General features: G+C 41.7%; 1 protein-coding gene across 3 annotated transcripts; it reads right to left on the bottom strand.

The window, feature by feature from the left end:
* Positions 1-1282: 1282 nt before the first annotated feature.
* Positions 1283-17695, bottom strand: rbm6 (RNA binding motif protein 6). 3 transcript variants are annotated; one of them, XM_023805501.2, is made up of 23 exons: positions 17311-17695; positions 16570-16668; positions 14883-16455; positions 14627-14716; positions 13958-14027; positions 11854-11927; positions 8673-8747; positions 8142-8427; positions 7755-7912; positions 7560-7660; positions 6938-7001; positions 6762-6816; positions 6572-6645; positions 6364-6472; positions 5913-6010; positions 5446-5826; positions 5086-5238; positions 4848-4913; positions 4383-4607; positions 3730-3804; positions 3503-3585; positions 2192-2243; positions 1283-2095 (listed from the first exon to the last, which is right to left on the bottom strand). In XM_023805501.2, the coding sequence occupies exons 2-23, from the start codon at positions 16614-16616 to the stop codon at positions 2003-2005; spliced, it is 4002 nt and encodes a 1333-aa protein (XP_023661269.2). In that variant the 5' UTR covers positions 16617-16668; positions 17311-17695; the 3' UTR covers positions 1283-2002. The 3 variants fall into 3 exon arrangements, with proteins under 3 accessions (XP_023661269.2, XP_023661272.2, XP_023661270.2); XM_023805504.2 differs by having other exon boundaries at positions 5913-6007; XM_023805502.2 differs by lacking the exon at positions 17311-17695 and adding an exon at positions 16926-17276.
* Between the last annotated feature and the right edge of the window lie 240 nt (positions 17696-17935).

Raw genomic sequence — 17935 nt, 5'->3', positions numbered from 1 at the left:
TATGCCACCCAGCTCAGAAGGCTTGAAGAAGCTGAGGACTGACTGAGATATCCCCAATTTGTCTGATAGTTTCCACCGGTAGGTGCCTATTTCCAAGAAGCAAACCATAATCAGAACCTGTATAAAGTATAGGCCAAATTTGGGCAGGGAGTCTCTCTAATGATGGATTAACATCAGCACATAATTATAATATATCAAGAACTGACTGACAATTTGAGTGCAAAAAAAAATCAGCTGAGCCAGTGTATAAGTGAGGAAGATAATACAGTGGTACCTCAGAACTCAAATTTAATCCGTTCAGAACTCCGGATCGAATCCTAAAAAGTTTGAGTTGTGATCGAATTTTCCCCATAAGAAATAATAGAAAACCAATTAATTGGTTTTTTTAGCATTTAAACACAAAATGAACCAGATAAAACAAGAAGAGCATATACTGTACTAAACACATAAGCACATTTATCAAAACAGTAATTTGTAAAGTAAGAAAATAAATGTACCCAAACAATATGTCCTGCCCCGATCGTCTGCTCCTTCCGTGTGCCACGCCCCCTCGTTAATCCCGTGTGCAATCCCCGTGATCAGCCGTTTCTGCTTGTTGTCATTAGGCCTCTATTTATTCTGCCTTTCAGTTTGTTTCCCCAGTCCGGTCATTATATCGTCCGTCTGCATTTTGCCTGCCTTACCTGTAATTAAACCCCGTATTCCCCGATACCCTGACGTCTGCGCCTTTGTCTCCATTCCGTCACCGCTCGGCACGACAATATTATAATTAAATGTATTAATGGTTTATTATTAATATTAAAATAAGAATTCTTTATTTTTAAATGTATTTTTACTGTCTAAATATTTGTATTCACCTAGTATATACATGCACGATGCTATCACAGCAAATGCAGGGCTGAGACTGAAGCGTTACCCTTTGTTTCCGCCGAGAGACGTGCTGCGCGACTTATTTCCCTGCACGTACAAGTTCTTAGTTCGGCGTTCACGGTTTGACTTCTGAGATTCAGATCGAGCTCTAGGTAATTTTTCTTCTAATTGGTTGGTTCAACTTAAGAAATTCGAGTTCTAATGAGTTTGAGAACTGAGGTACCACTGTAGTTAGTTTAATGATTACTGATTCTGATTGGTCAGAGGCTTCACACCTGGCTCACAGGTGAAGGAAGGCTGGGAAATCAGCAGTGCTGGAACCTTGACAACCGTGATTTGAATAGCCCTCAGTTAGGGGCTCTGGTGGGTTTTACCCGCATCACTATGAAAAAATAAACCACAGACACAAAAAGGATTTTAGAGTTTTTTTTGTTACATTTTTAAACTAAAACAATGTACACAATTCAATGTACTGAACATATCAGGACAAAAAAAAAAATCATATAAAAACTGCATTATGTTAAAACAAATGCTATAGTGTTGCTGGAACCAAATGCTGGCACATTACACAAGATTCAGTGGTGAACACAGTGGGCCCTGGTACATTTGGCTACAGTATTATGACTATATTATAATATACAAGGAGTCTACTGTACAGAAAATACTTAAAATCTCTCTGAAATCCATCAGACAAAAGTAAACCCTCATGGGGGAAAAAAAAAAAGTGGAAAACGCCGTAGCCAGCTGTACCCACTGTCAGAAACTCCTGAGAGGCTATACTCACCACTGGGTGCGGGATGGGGATCCATTTACTGGTGTCTGCAAGTATGATTTGTTGAACGCAGCCAAAAAATAGGGCTGCTTAACATGAACACATTCACCAACCACAAATGAAACCTTTCCCCCGCATGCTCAGTAACCGATCTCAGACCAGTGGGCAGTATCACTAGCTTGCCCAGTGTTGCTCATTCCCTGAAGAAGGATGTTGCTAAAGCTAACTGGGAATGATTTCAACTGGGACTCCCAGGTCAAGAAAAGTTACACAGAGCAGCCTGGAAAAAGAAGGCAGCTGATGGGTGATAGCGAAGACGGACGTCTGAAATCACATTCCAGAATGCTCTAAAGGACGTTCTCACTCCAGCTCCTTGAAGCGGGCAAACATTGCTTTTCGCACCGCTTGCTTATACGTGGCGTGGTTCCAGACTACGGGCTCCTTCTTCTTCCTCTGCAAACAAAAGAATTGGGAAGGAGATTGAGTTCATCACTCAGCTGGGTGACTGGGTCTTAAAAATAAAGCGGTTATCTCGGCATTCTGACTTGCCTCCATAGTCTCGGCACCCAGTCCAGGTCTCTCCCCAACCTTATGCATCTCTCTGAAAACATGAAGACCAGAGGAGACAAGTCAACAAGGATTCTTGTGTTTGTACACACATAAAGACATATATACACGAACGCACACTACACATATATATGTATACACATACATATATACAGTGGTACCTCAGTTTTCAAACTCATTAGAACTCAAATTTCTTAAAAGTCGAACCAGCCAGAACTACCTAGAACTCGATCTGAATCTCAGAAGTCAAACTGTGAACGCCGACCTAAGATAACTTGTACGTGCGGGGAAATGAGTCACGCGGCACATCTCTCAGCGGAAACAAAGGGTAACGCTTCAGTCTCAGCCCCGCATTCGCTGTGATAGCATCGTGCATGTATGTACTAGGTGAATACATATATTTAGACAGTAAAAATACATTTAGACAATGATAGACAGTAACAGTAATTATAATTATATAATAAAATACATTTAAAAATAAAGAATTATTATTTTAATATTAATAATAAACCATTAATACGTTTAATTATAATAATATTGTCGTGCTGAGCTGGGACGGAATGGAGACAAAGGCGCAGACGTCAGGGTATCGGGGAATACAGGGTTTAATTACAGGTAAGGCAGGCAAAACGCAGACGGACAATACAATGACCGGACTGGGGAAACAAACTGAAATGCGGACTAAATACAGAGGACTAATGACGACAGCCAGAAACAGCTGATCACACGAGGATTCCACACGGGGTTAACGAAGGGGAGCAGACGATTGGGGCAGGACATATTGTTTTTTGTTTTTTAACTTTACACACTGTTTGGATACATTTATTTTCTTACTTAAATGACTGTTTTGATAAATGTGCTTAGATGTGTTTAGTACAGTATATGCTCTTCTTGTTTTATCCGGTTCGTTTTGTGTTTAAATGCTAAAAAATTATTTTATGTAATTTTTTGGGACCGGGAACCAATTCATTGGTTTTCCATTATTTCTTATGGGAGAAATTCGATCACAACTCAAACTTTTTAGGATTTGATCCGGAGTTCTGAACGGATTAAATTCAAGTTCTGAGGTACCACTGTATATGCATATACATACACACACAAATATATAAATTAGGTTTATCCTTGGTATCAAGCCATGTTTTTTATCCGACTTGAATTGGTTTTGAAATTGAAATTGGTCTTCTCAATAGTATAGAAACTCCCTGAATCCTACCACTCATTATAGTCAGTTTCCATTAAAAGCTAGGTATGTGTACAAAGAACCACCAAGCTTGAGATCATTGAATTACAAACCTGGAACCACTTGACCATGTGTTCTGATATTTCTTTCTTTTGAATTCTGGAGAACCACTCAAGTCTCTCTCTCTAGTGTTCAGCTAGAAGAGGTCACAGAATGCATGTTAGAGCAATTTTCAAGTACTGAAGGGAATTACAAAATGAGTCCACACAGTCCAACTCCATCAGTCTACAAAATGGATATTTGTCTATACTATACAATGTATTGAGTGAATTCATCTTACTTGTTTCTCCTGGTTCTCCAGAGCTTCCAGCTCCTTCTTTGATCGTTTAATCTTCAGATGGATTTCCATGTTTTGCTAAAGCAAAAAACATGCACCAGCATGGGTTGAAGCAGTGGTTCCCAACCTTTTTTAACTCACGGCCCACACAGCCAAACACACATGTTTCCGCGGCCCACTGCAAAAGAATTTAAACGATCCCGCTTTTTGTGTCGGGTTAACTAAGTACTCGGAAGCAAGGCTGTTAATTGTCTTTATTGAATAAACTGGTAATTTATTTCATTATATATCAAATTATGATTTATTTGATTTTGACTAGACATTTTTTATTATATTAACAATATTACAATTTCTATTAATAATAATTGGCGGCCCCCCTGCAATACCGTCGCGGCCCACTAGGGGGCCGCGGCCCACAGGTTGAAAACCACTGGGTTGAAGTATTACACCTAGAATTTTTATTTGCCAATGTCTTGCTTTTGGGGACTTGAGGCCATTGTGGATATGCAGGATACTTTCTTCCAGAAGAATCTTTGAATATTTAAATACTGACTGTGCCCTTTAGAGATATCAAATTCCTCCTAAGTGCCCACAAATGTTCCTACTCCAGGCTAATCCAGTATATCAAAGCGAAATGCAGAGATGTACATCTGTACCTTGTGCAGGTCGGATAGCTGCTGGTGTCGCACCAACGCATCCTTGTTGGGGAACTGCCTTCGGCAGAGCAGGCAGGCCATCTTCTTCCAGTCGGTCAACTTGTCCTCCTTCTCCTCTGGCTGGCTGGCTGCTGCCGTCCGTGCGGGCTCGTGTTTCTCCTCCTCTTCCTCATCACTGCCAGCCCCGTAGTCTGCCACCAGCAGCTCCAGAGAACCCATGGGCCGCTACAGAAAGAGCAAGTGTACATGATCCAAAGTAAGAAAATTGTTCTGGATAACTGTAGGAGAGTACCTTTCCCACAGCTGATTTCAAGCAATGTGCCTGTTCATTTAAAGCAGAATTTTACTTCAATAGTACATACAGATTCAGTTGTTATACATTATAGAAGATAGAAGGATGGATTTGGGAAAAAATGAAAAATTGTACAAACAGATGGGAAAATGACCTTCCCAGCCCATTCTTACCTTGCTCTTTTCTTCTTTTTTTGGTGGAGCCAATGGTTTCTTGAATAGATCTTCTCCAGCTGTGCCCTAGAATGGATTTCACACAGACTTGAAACAGGCCAGAGATGTGGAAACAGGCCAGAGATGTGGAAACAGGCCAGAGATGTGGAAACAGGCCAGAGATGTGGAAACAGGCCAGAGAGGCTACACCAGGTTTCCTGAGAAGAAGGGTCATGGGGGCTTTCCTCACGTTCCTCACCTTCCTCTCAAAAATGGCGAAGGCAGCATCAGCAGCCTTGGAGGTCTTTCTTTCCTCCACTCCACCCGGCGTCTTCAGAACTGGTGATGGCACACGGACACTCTCCTTTTGCCGGTTCTGGATCTTGGCCCAGCGCTCCATGTCTTTCATGATCTGAAAAACATAGAACATTATGTTCCACTCGTCCAGAACTTATAGACCTAAAGATCAAACAACATGAAAGAATAAACTCAGCTCTTTAACATTATTTGAAGCAACTTATTCAACATTTTCCTTTCATATCTATTTCATATGTGACTAATATTAGTCATTGTGCCCTGACCAAGCTGAACACTGCAGGTTGTGCATTCAGATGTTTACCTTGAATGCTGCCAAACTTCTGGGCTTATCTTCCTTTTCCTTCTTTTCAGCACGAGGTGCAGGGTCATCTTCTTCCTTCTTCTCTGATGTTGCTTCAGCATTCTTCCTCACCTCCTGCTGGGCATCCTGTACCTGGGGCTCGTGGACTGCTGCCACAGCAGTGGCAGTGTGGACCACTGTAGAGTTAGTTTGGACCACAGGGGCACCAGTTTGGACCACGGTGGCACTTGTCTGGACTACAGTGGCACTAGACTGGACAACTGGAGCACCAGCCTGGGCCACTGGTGGTTGTGTGTCTGTGGTATAGCCTGGTACTGGGATGTATGCCTTGGTAACAGTGTCCCAGTACAGGTACTGCTGGGTTTGTGCATTGTAGAAATACTGTGGACGAACAGACAAGCACAGATTAGGAGGTTCACAGATGAAATGCACGATTCTCTCTTCATAAACCAAACAGAAGCTCTCACCCTTGAGCTGGGGTCATAGTAAAGAGTAGTCTGCGGGTCATAGTAGAAGCCAGAAGTGGCATCATATAGGTAAGACGACATGTCCGGAGCCTCTGCTGCTACAAGAACGAAAGAACATATATCAGACCTAGAGATCCAGAAATCAAACAGGAAACAGAAGCAGGTACATTACAAATGAATAAAAAGGTATTACTACTGGTTAACACCCTGTTTCTCAGCTGCTGGGTAGCAGCACCATTTTCACTGGATCTCTGGCTGGTTAAAAGAAATGTTTTGGAAGGACATGCATTTCTGACAAAGACATGAAGGCGTGGTGGAACAGTTACAATATTTTATGTAAAATAAATCTGGTTCAAATTTTGTTAAAATGTGGGTAATGACTTAATGACTAAGGGAAGATGTGTGTTCTGAGCGGACATGAGCCAAGAACCTGAACCACAATGCCTCTTACCGTAGCTGTAGGCATCAGCCCCCTCCGGCGTTACAGCCGCGCCGGATCCCTGAGGATCCGCACCCGGGAACGAGCCGTCAGCTGCCGGGGGCTCAGCATAAGGCATCACCTGCGATTCATTTTTTAAAATCAGTAATTCAACTCCTCAGAGTCCATTTGTGGCTCTTGTTTTAGGCAACATTAATGTAGGGAAGTGCGACGGTCTCACCTGCACCATGTTAGCGTTCAAATGAGGGTCAGCAGCTACGGCATTATCTCTGCTTAGCTGCGACAAAGGTTCCCCTGGGGATCCATAATCAGGGTTACTCTTCATCAGAAAGGACTCAAAACCGCATGTCATTCTGACTTGATAAACCAGCCAGTCCAAAGGAGTTTTGGTGACTAAGCAGAATTCCTACCTTGAATGATGGCTGGACTCCCTAGGGGTACTTGAGCAGGCGGGCCATAGTACTGCTATTATTGGCAGAAAATAAAGCCAATTAATCTCAGGCATGAGACATTTCTATTAAAAGCTATTAATTCAATTTAAAAGAAAGTACACAGCAGACACCGTCCCCAAACGCAATGCACATACCTCCATGACGTCTGGAGGGTACCCCAAAAGAGAGGTGCCAGATTTGTCAAACTCCCTCCTGTAACTGAAATAATATACGAAATGGGGAATTTCCACAGTGAAATTACAGTACTGTGCAAAAACGTCATAGGCAGTCGAAGAAAAATGCTGTTTAAATGATCTTCATTTTGCCGTAAAACTACAATATTTCTGTCAGTGTGTCAGCGTAACCAATTCAAAACTTAACCTAAAGTCACCCAAGCATTTGAGGCAACAATCCAACATACCAATATATTTTTTTAGTCGACCACTAAACCCACCTTGTTTGGCAAATCAATACCTCATTAAGTTATTTATCTTTAAGTCTATTAAGTGATAGTTCAGATGTACCTCATCTACCCATCCAACAAGATATCAGTAACTTTTAGGAGAAAATAAATTCTAGTTAATTTTTATTATGTTACTGGTAATTTGTTTATGTTCCAGATAGATTTTTTTTCGGGCAAATACACACAACCCAGATGAATTCTTCAACTGCTTAAGATATTTGCATATAAATGCTAAAGGTATTTATACATAATAGACTGGTCACTGCACAGTGTGAGTTACGAAATTAGTTCATGGAAGTCTAAAGTGTACTTACTTCTGATTCTTCAAAGGCTTTGCAACCTCAACATAAACTCGCACTCCATCAATAATAAGAGGGGGAGGTTTGGTCAGGATTTCCACCAGTCGAGTCACTTGCTAGTAGGAGAACATTTTTAAGCCCAGTAAGTAGAGGTAGGGGAAACACCATAAAGAACAGCCATCGGTTGAATGGGACTTTAAATGATCATACCTCATTCGAGTCCATGTCTACAAAGCAGAAGCACTTAGTGCCCAAGGGCTTTCCCTTGACCAGTCGTACATTCCTCTCATCCAGGTAGGCATAGGGGTCCAGGGCCTTCAGAATCGTTTCTACCGTGGTGGTGGGCTTCACATTTTTAATGATCATGGCTATAAATACACGAGAAACAGGTGGCATGACCTCTAACACTGGTTCCACTCTGCGTCAGTCTGAGCAGCTACTGCTCATCTGCACTCTCCTAGTCTTTTCCTGATATAAAATGACTTCAGTCTTCATGCTTAGTTTTCAAAGAACACAACAGACCTTTCTGGTGCAATATGCAATAAACATTTACACTGCGTCAGAATTAGATTTTACAGAGGGCCCGAGCTCCCATACTTTTGCTTTCTTTGAAGATGGGGTCCATGGGATGAAGTGGAGGTCTCAGGTTCCTGGTCACCAGGGACTCTGCCTGCTTCTGCTGCTGCAGCTGCTGATCCACCTGCTGCTGCCAGGCCTCGGGGGTGAGGCTGGAGCTGCGCTGCCACTGGCCCGGAGCCATCGCCTCATTCCTCAGCTTGGGACCTTGGCCGTCTTCGCTGCCCATCTCTGGGGGCTCCATATTTATTGGAGGCGGTCCAGTAAGGGGAGGCTCCAGAGGTTGTGCATCCTTCTGCCGTGCAGGCTGTTGCATTATGGGTATAGAAATAGCAGAAAGTTTGCCAGCAATGTCAGTTAGGGACACTCCTGTGGCGGCATCAATTTCTTTCAAAATTCAGCACGTAAGAAAGTACCTGACCAAATAAGCACCAGACAGTCGACTAATATCAGATTTATCTAATGCCACTCCAGTAGATCAAATTTTACACAATTTACAAAACAATTATCCATACTTCTGCAGGTGCTGTGCATTTTGGGTATTTGACTTACAGATGCTGCTATGCTGGTTCCCTCAGGCTGTATATATCTCATCAATGCTGTCTTAGTGCCAACCTTCAGGGCTCCCTGAAAAGAATGAGAAGGATTATGTCCGCCCTTCGCTCTGGATGGCATGAAAGTCTCAATGACCTGAATGTCTGCATCCAGCACGTAGTGTTTTGTGCTTGTTTTCTCAGCTGGGAAGTTTACATTTTGTCGGGGGACAGGCATGAGTAAATGCTGGTCACTCATCAACCAGAAACCAGTGTTTGTTTGGTTTTTTTTGGTGTGGTCATCATTTCATCTTTGTTGCAACCCCAGAGTAAAAAGTATATAATATGAATTCCACAGAAGTTGCAACTGTAAGCTACTACACTTATGCGTAAACATATGTTGAGGCCAAAAATGGCTATTGACTGAAATAAGTGATAAATGGGTCGCCCTCTGTCATTGTTGTATATTCCTTTAGCTGAGTGTGATAAAAACATAAAGGCTATTAGCACAACAGCACATGTTCAGGCATGAGCTGGATCCTGTTTCAGAGAAATCAAAAGTTGATATTATGAGATGTATGCCTACGCATGCAAGCCCCCTGCCCCCCAGAGAGCTGTTCAGTGTGATAAGATAGCAAGTCAGGGACAACCCAGTTGCAAAGCATTTTAAACAGGATGAACAGAACAAACGTGTTCTGAAATACCGAAGTCAAACCATATTTCTCCAATTGTTTTATGTAGAACACAGCAAATTTCAACCATTGAGACTTCCTAAAAGTTGGCTTTCATTCATTATTTGCCATGGGGTTCTCCAAAAATCAATGAAGACCCCTGGGCCATGCAGTTCCCAAAGTTACTTCACCCATGGATTTTACCTGAGCTGCCATGAACAAAGTTTTTAAGGCTGGAATGCCAGTGTCGAAAATTAACGGCATGACGGTCAAGACAAAACCAGGGAAAAATCAAATTCATTAGCCTAATAGCGCTATACCAATCCTGGATGCCGCCATATAAAGATTCAGACCTGTGGCAGGGAGGTTAGAGTCACATGTTTCGTACAAGTGAGGACCCCCCTCCAGGTCAGGACACAAAGCCTTGTTTTCAGAAGAACTGTCATAAACCCCACCCACCCTGGTGCCAATACATCGGCAAGATCCTGGTCAAACAGCAGCTCTGACAAACAACCTGTGGTAGCAAGACATCCATGTTTAGTTTAAGTTCAGGGAAAGTAAATTTCCGCAGCAATTGATGACACGCACATATTTCCACTTGGGATGAACAGGTCAGACACACCACCTCTAAACTGGAATCGTATACCATTACGTCAAATGGAAATACGGAGAAAAAAGAAGAAAAAAAAAAAACTGTATTAGGGTCCCCACAAGGACTTAACTGGCAAACAGTTAAATGACACTCAAATATATATTTAAAAAAAAAAAAAAACAAACCAGAAAGGTTACCGTGGGGAACATCCCAGTGCCTCACAGGACAGATGAAAACAGATCAAAGGAGAGAAGTCCAAGAAAACTGAGGCAGAACTGGAAAGATGAATACTTAACCCAAACCAAAAATAAGAACTGTAAAATGTTCCGATGAGCCGTAACTGCAAAATCGAAGTCCCTCCAAAACCCTCTGAATAAGGTAAAAAGCTTGTCTATTTGAAACAGTCAATGTGACCAAGGAAGAATAAAAGTCATGGTTCAGGTGTCAAGAGGATAACGCAAAGGGTGACGCTGCCAAAGAGCTACGAGTGACAAAGCACAAAGGCTTGAAGAAAATCCTGGAGGAACTCGCTGAATGTCACCAAAGCAGGTACAACGATAGATGTTTGGGTGAAAAATCTGACACATGAAGTACGTGTAAAAGAAAGGCACCAGGGATGTTTCAAGTTTTCACAAGGAAGCGACAGTACTTGGCTTGTCGTGTACGGATGGTGACTGGAAAGATTTGATAGCAGAAACAATCCACGGGTTTTAAAGTGCTCGGAAACAATCCAAACACCAACTTGAATGAAATAGAAGCCAAGCAAGACACTCTGTGCGCGTCACACACTTTTCTTAGGATACAGAGTGCAATTTTTATAATAATTCCTATAACTTGTATATTCATGTAGACATCTGACATCAGCAAAAGATTTACCCAGAATCAAATGTGCAAGCAAATGGTACAATGCTCCGAAGATGACCAGTGCTACCAGGACACAGAGTGACCGACAACTCTGCCACGATCATGATTTTGACCTGATACAGTTTTCCGTCTTTACCAACACAGCATCTTTAAATACCTCAACTCACAAATATTGGTGTAATTAAGTGTAACTGTTAGTATCCACCAATACTGCCAGATGTTTCTTCTTTTAAATACATAACGATGAGACAAGCAGCTTAATTCCACAAAAGCATAAATATTTGTCATCCAAAACACAAAAGAATTTATGCATCCAGGGTTATATATTCATACAGGTTAAAAAAAATCACTGATAATGCCCATGTGATAACAATGGAATGGAGACAGGCCAGGAGCATGGAAATTCCAGCAAGTGATACAAGAGTTTCCTTCACTCTTCACGTCTTACCAACCCAAACCATCCCACATATCACAATTACGCAAAACACTAAAACATGTTCTAATTCCCAGTGCACTGTATAAATATCTGCAGTTTGCACCCTATGACCATCAACTCCCTTCAAAAGGTTTCTCATAAAGAAGCATCCATCACTTGTTTCGTGGAATGCGATTTCATAACCTAATCAAGGCAACAAAAAAACACACAAAAAAAAAACAAAAAACTTGCTGCTCATAGCTCCAAAGACTTCTAGCAACCTGCTTAAACAACTATCTTCATCAAAGCACTACTACTTCATGTCAAAAACTGCCACCAAATACTTCCACCATTCCATTTCCCCTGCGGCATCTAACTACTCCTCTTGGGAGAAACTGAGAACCTCAACACCGAGTACCATTCTGCAAATCCACCCGTGTAGCTTTTGTCTTGTATATATCAGCCCATCACAAGCTCAACCAGTACTTTTGCTCTCCCCAACCACCCCCAACCAAGCCAGTTCCCTTACATGGACAGGACCAAACACCCCCACCCCGCCCACCGCCCTTCCAACCCTCAACCCCACACGCCACTCCCAGCCCAGGCCTTTCGTCCTGCCCGGTGAGACAGCAGTTGTAGAGCGACGAGGAAGGGCCACCTGGTTGGACTCCATGAAGTGGACTGCATCCTCGAGGTTTAAAAACTCCACATAGGCCGTATCGTAGCTGTAACCTGGGGACAGCATTTAAAATAGATGGATCTGTGTTAGTCAATTCCGGTCAGGATAACACTTTTCAAGCAAAATAAATAAATAAAAATACAATACATGTGAAAAGTATCTTATAGATGAGAATCAATGTAAATGAAGTGCGTTTAACGTCTGGGGAACAGTAGCTAGGTTTGGCTGACAGTTAGCGAGAAAAAAAAAAATAGATAATCCTCCTTAAGATAAATCCATCTACTTCATTGCCCTGGACCTGTCAGAATGGAAAACATTTCCCTCCTCTCTGAAAAGAATGAACAAAAACAAATGATCAAACTCTGCATAGTCTTATAAATACAAACAAACCAGGGAAATCTTTTAGTGTATACTCTAACCTACTAATGACAACTTTTTAGATGCTATACCTCTTTCATTAAAAGGTGCCAAAAACAAAAAGCACACACTGTGTCAAAGTACACACTGTACTGTCACTCTATACCCGTCAGACCATGATCCTAATACCCATCACAAAGGCTACTGAACAAGTAACGTACCTAAAAGCAAATAACATTTCTCAAATATTCAAGCCTAAAAAAAAAAAAATCAAATGATTAAAAAAAATCTAACTTAATACCATAATCTTTAGAATATCACCCCATTTTAACAGGGGCAAAGGCCCAATGCCCAGAACCTACAGATATTTTGCATATTATGACACCATATTGCATAATTGTACCACAATAACAAAAATACAAAATAAAACGACATAGATTCATGGTTTTTCCTCATGTCAATCACTCATTAGCCAAGTCATATTTAAAGCATTTATTCCCTTACATGGAAAAGGAATTTTAATTAGTATATCAACCAGACACACATAATTTAATACAAGCCTAAGAATAGCGACTTCTAAGACAGAAAAAAAGTTCACAAGTTGAAACAAAGATGACAACTGAGTCATTTTTGACAAATATGCAAGATCAACAGTGTAAAACTTATGCGCCATTTATGTACTTAGTAGTCTTGTTTGGTGCGTAGAGGTTTAAAACACACAAAATGTATCTGAATCCTTCTCCCCTCCCGACTTATGGTAAGTGAGGTATGAGGACACACATCTAGGCTTCCTGTAGCCACTTCTACCAAAGCATGATGCACATGGGTTCAAGAATTGTACCCAAGAGAAGCAGTCTGTAATCAACTGTTTCGTGTAGAAGACAAGTTTGCAAACGATAAATCAAATCCAGTTACACCATGTTTCTTCAATATCAACTATCAATGATTAAAACCTTTGAACCAGCATGAACTTCCACCTTCTGATTTAAAGCTTGACTGAGATTTCCAGTATTACTTCAGATCAGTGATGACTGAATGAGACTAAACCGATGCTAAAGACAGAAGATACTTCCCTCAAATATTTAGAGATGATGATTACCACGGTTGGGCTATGAAGGACCAGGAGTACTCAACCAATATGAAGGAAAGTTGAACCAAACAACGAACCAGTCAGCGCCAAAACCATTAGCTCAAATACGGTTTTGACATATCTGACAAAAGCACACTTTATAAAGTATAGCTGTCTCAAACTTTATTTAGGCAAAGGTTAGAGGAAATTTGGCACACATTTCAAAGGAAATAGACTGAAGAGGAAAAAGTGATTCAAGAGCTTCACAACGGAAACCGTTGATAATGGGAAAGCATTGCATCCGACCATTGCTCACAAAGAATGTTTGGGAATGAAAGGCAACAAGAAACTTTTGCCATAAAACACCTTTGCAGTTGAAGCTCCCAACTCAGAACGTCAGAAAAGGTAGCATAACTAGCAACTACTGTTATGACGTAACGTGTTGCTAATGTCTTATTTTCAACAATCCTGTTCACAAAAGTGAACAAATGTACATCTCCTCCAGGTTCAGAGAAGCAAGTGTGCGCATTTTTTGTTTTTTTTGAAAAGAAAAGAAAAGAAAAAACACGAACACAATTCACAGATCGCGGCCATAAACACTCTTTTCGTATCGCGTGGTTTAAATCACAGGCCTCTTCATTAGCAATGTTGTCTCACCTGGCACAACATTCTTTATTTTCATGCCTTGCATGGGGACTCCGTCACGGACCGCAAACGCACCAAGGATCTAGAAAGAAAACAAAACCCATCAGAGACTGTCTGCCTCTCCCAGTTCAGAAGAATTACATCCTGACACATTATAACATTTATGTTCTATATTGCCAGGTTCCAGTATTTACGGAGATTTTTTATTTATTTTTATTTTTTTTAAACAAGAGTTACACAACTTTTACAAGATGGGACTGCGGAGGGCAGCTGTGGTGTATCGCTCCTGTTCATTTGTGGTTATTACTGCAATTTGCGGTGATTGGAAAGGGACTGAAGCAGCCTATTAACATCAGGCTTTCTACTACTCTACATATTATTACTATCCTTATCCCATTTACCTTAGTTTGTGTTTTAGCTTAGTTTAGCTTCAGTTTTCTTTTTTAGTTCTGTATGTACTACGAGCAATACACCATGTCAAATTCTTTGCACGTATGCTTTCTTAACTAATAAAACTGATTGTGATTATTGGATATTTAAAATCTACCCAGACACAGTACAGCTAAAATGCAGAAAAAGCACCATAATACTCAGAGCAAAAATAATAGAATTCAATGGTCAGGTGACACAACTTATCCCTTTTTATTTCGGGAGGGGGGGGGGGGGGATGTACATGCATACCTGCTCCATTGTTGCCGTTTTAGGAATTCCTGTTATGGAGATGGTATTGGATACCTTCTCTTGTACTGATGCATTTCTGTAATCTTGATCCTTTAATAAACAGATCAAGATGGTGACAAAATTTCCTTTTCTGACATACTGTTTTAAGTAATACACTGTTATACAGAACACATTTTTTGTTTTGTTTTTATTTGCCTTTTCATTTTCTGGAGTTTCAGTAACAATTAGTAAAATTTTAATAAGAACAGTATCTTACCTGAGACACAGAGTCACTGAATCCCTGAGGTGGGAGTGATTTGGATTCTACTGGAGTATTTTCTGTTCCTTGGTCTTCCCCAAGCTCATACTCATATGTGTGACCAGAACCTGTTCTATAATCAATGTCCCTATAGTCCTGATCTCTGCCATTGTCTGGAAATTCTTTCTGCCCGCCAGACAGGTTCCCTCTCTCAGGTCCCTGATTAGGAGTCAGGTCCTTTGGCCCATCAAAGGAAGCACAATTATCTGGCCCATGAGGGTCAAGGTTTTTTCCTTGTGTGTCCATTCCTCTAAGGTATGGAGGCCTGCCTCTTATTGACTGGTCCTGCTCCCTGGGCCAGACCTTATTATCATTATCTCTGCTTGAAGCATTTAGGGGGGGCGTGTCAAAGTGATGCCGCGGGGGGTCCTGTAGGCCTTTTCGGCTATATGGGGCCAAGTCGCGACCAGGAAAGTGGTGTTCCGGTGGTGCATTCTTTTCCCAATTCTGAGAATCTAAACCCTCTCTACCAGGAGGACGGAAGCCATAAGATTTTTCACCATCAGCAGGGAAATCCACAGGTGGTCTTTCTCCTCCGGGGAATTTTGGGGGATCTGCAGGACCACCTTCCCTGCCCCTAGGTGGAGGAAGCCTCTCTCTGCCTTTTGGAAAAGGTGGACCTCCCTTCATATGTGGCACAAAAGAACCTCTTTCCCTCATGTCTCGGCCATGCCATTCATCCGGAGACGGTTCACCTTCTCCTCCCCGTAACCCCACTGCAGCTTCTCTCTGCTCCGGAAACTGTTGTTCTCTGAAATTCCCTTCTCCTCCTCTAAACTTGGATCTGTTTAAGCCACCAAAGTCAGGGGGTATGTCAGTCCTTCCTCGAACATCCATAGGTGCCCCATCATTCTCCCCAAACCTCTGAGGAGATCTGTCCCTAAACTCAGCTGGAGGTCGCATGCGGTTCCTGAAGTCCATGTCAGATTCAAATCTTGTCCTAGGATTTAATGGAGGAGCATTTCTCCTCTCAAAGTCCATCATCTCCCTCTCTCTTGGTTGCACATCCATGTTAAATCCATCCTTCATGACCATGCGAGGCCTATCCCTCTCGTGAGCATCCCTAAAACCCTCGTCTCTTCCTCCAATGTTCATGGGGTGTCGCCTCCTGGAATCCATGGGAGGTTCATTGAATCCTGGCATATCACTACGGAATCGGTCTCTATCTACAAATGGTCCAGCCCCTTCTCTCATGCCTCGTGGTTTCATGTCCCTTCCACCCATGTCTAAGGGGTGTCGAACTGGACCCATAAAATTTGGAGGGCCTTGTAGTTTGTTTCTCATTTCCATTTCATATTGCTTTCTCATACCCATATCACCTTCTTCTCCTGGTCTGAAGAATTCCCTGTGTGGATCTCTTCCCCGAATGTCTGATGGTTCCATTTCTCGAGGTCTCATTTCAGAGGGACGATCAAATCGCCTCATATCTATAGGTGGTCGGTCAGGTGGCCTGTGGCCCATGGGCATCGACTCTCTCCCTCGAAATTCTGGACATTCTCTGCGGTTAAACATTTCCCCACGAGGATCCCCACTGCAAATATACATATAATTAATAATAACCTTTACAGTTTTCCTCAGTGCAATTTATTATAGATAACCAGGAAATGCCAATATTTTTACATTAATATGTGTTTCAGCTTCTTACCGTAAGGGCGGTCCTCCTCGTGGACCTGGTCGAGCACCATCCCACATGACTGAGTAATATCGGCTTACACCTCAAAAAAACTCCTATATGATAACGTATCTAAAAAAAAAAGTAATTCAATTAAATTTGCAGATCCAATATTTAACATATTAAAACGCCGATTCAATGTTAATTATATAACGGCACGCTTCGCTTATTGAGGTTACTGCTCAACATTTTAATGGAAGACGTACACCTGAATTTTCATTGACTGGGTTAGTAAGATGCAGTTACATCCTCGTTGAGTGATCATGCAGTCATCCACCTAACAAGCAATCTGACTAAGCAGGCAATTTAACACCATCGAAGTCGGGTACCTGGCGAATCTATTTCCACTATCTCTTCAAAATGGTGGTGGGTATTTTTGCGAGGTCCGACAAGTTGCTAGCTGTATCTAAAATCTAAAACTCAGTGCTAACACTTAGAAATAGTGTCTCACCCCTTAAAAGTGGACCAAGATAAATATCTAGCCACAGACATTATTCTAACCGTAAACCGTGTTTTCATAAGTTCGTAACATCATTAACAATATTACAGATGAAGTGTTAGCTAGCAGGATACTACAGCTAGCCCAGACGTCGTCGCACTGCATTATTAGCTATACCTAGCGACATCCTCTCAACTTAATGCTTGCACTGAAAGCTTTTTATTTTATATTCTAAAGACTTTTTGATAAACAAAAAATATATATGATGGACGCACCGTTTTCTTTCTTCTACCACCAACCTACTGCTGTTAGAAAAATGAAAGATGAAGTCCGGAAGTGTGTCCTCTGCAGTCGCAGATCGCTGATGGATGTTGTAGTACTAAAAGGACTTAGCTAATGACAATCTTATCCATCTTTGTATCTTGTGCTACTAAAACCACGGGAAGGCGATGTTTATTATTTTATTATATCCCTTGAAAGATCAATCGTTGTTTTCAGACATATTTACCATAAACAAACACAAGCGACTGGCAGCAAACGTATCCGAACGCTACAGCTAGCCACTGACAAAGCAAGAAACAGGAAGCTGGCGCCTCCGTCTTCTGAGCCCCCACCGCGACTGCTGCTGAGCGAAAGCAACGCACAAACCACTCAGCCAGAACTGCGTGAACTATAGCGGAAATTACATCAAGAGGTCAAGCAGAGGCGCGGCAAAAATGTAAAAAAGAGCGGACGGGAAGAGGGTAAAGATGCATAATTATATTATACTGACACCTAGCGTGGTGGTTTGGAAAATTCTTTGCCTACAGTCAGGATTATTATTAGAGGTGTATATTGTCTTATTTTCCATATGCACGTATCCAGTCAGGACACAAAAAGCAGAGTGAATGACTCCTTGGA

The sequence above is a fragment of the Paramormyrops kingsleyae genome, chromosome 6 (genome assembly GCF_048594095.1).
Source record: "Paramormyrops kingsleyae isolate MSU_618 chromosome 6, PKINGS_0.4, whole genome shotgun sequence".
NCBI classification, from domain to species: domain Eukaryota; kingdom Metazoa; phylum Chordata; class Actinopteri; order Osteoglossiformes; family Mormyridae; genus Paramormyrops; species Paramormyrops kingsleyae.
This window is presented reverse-complemented; position numbering and strand designations above follow the sequence as displayed.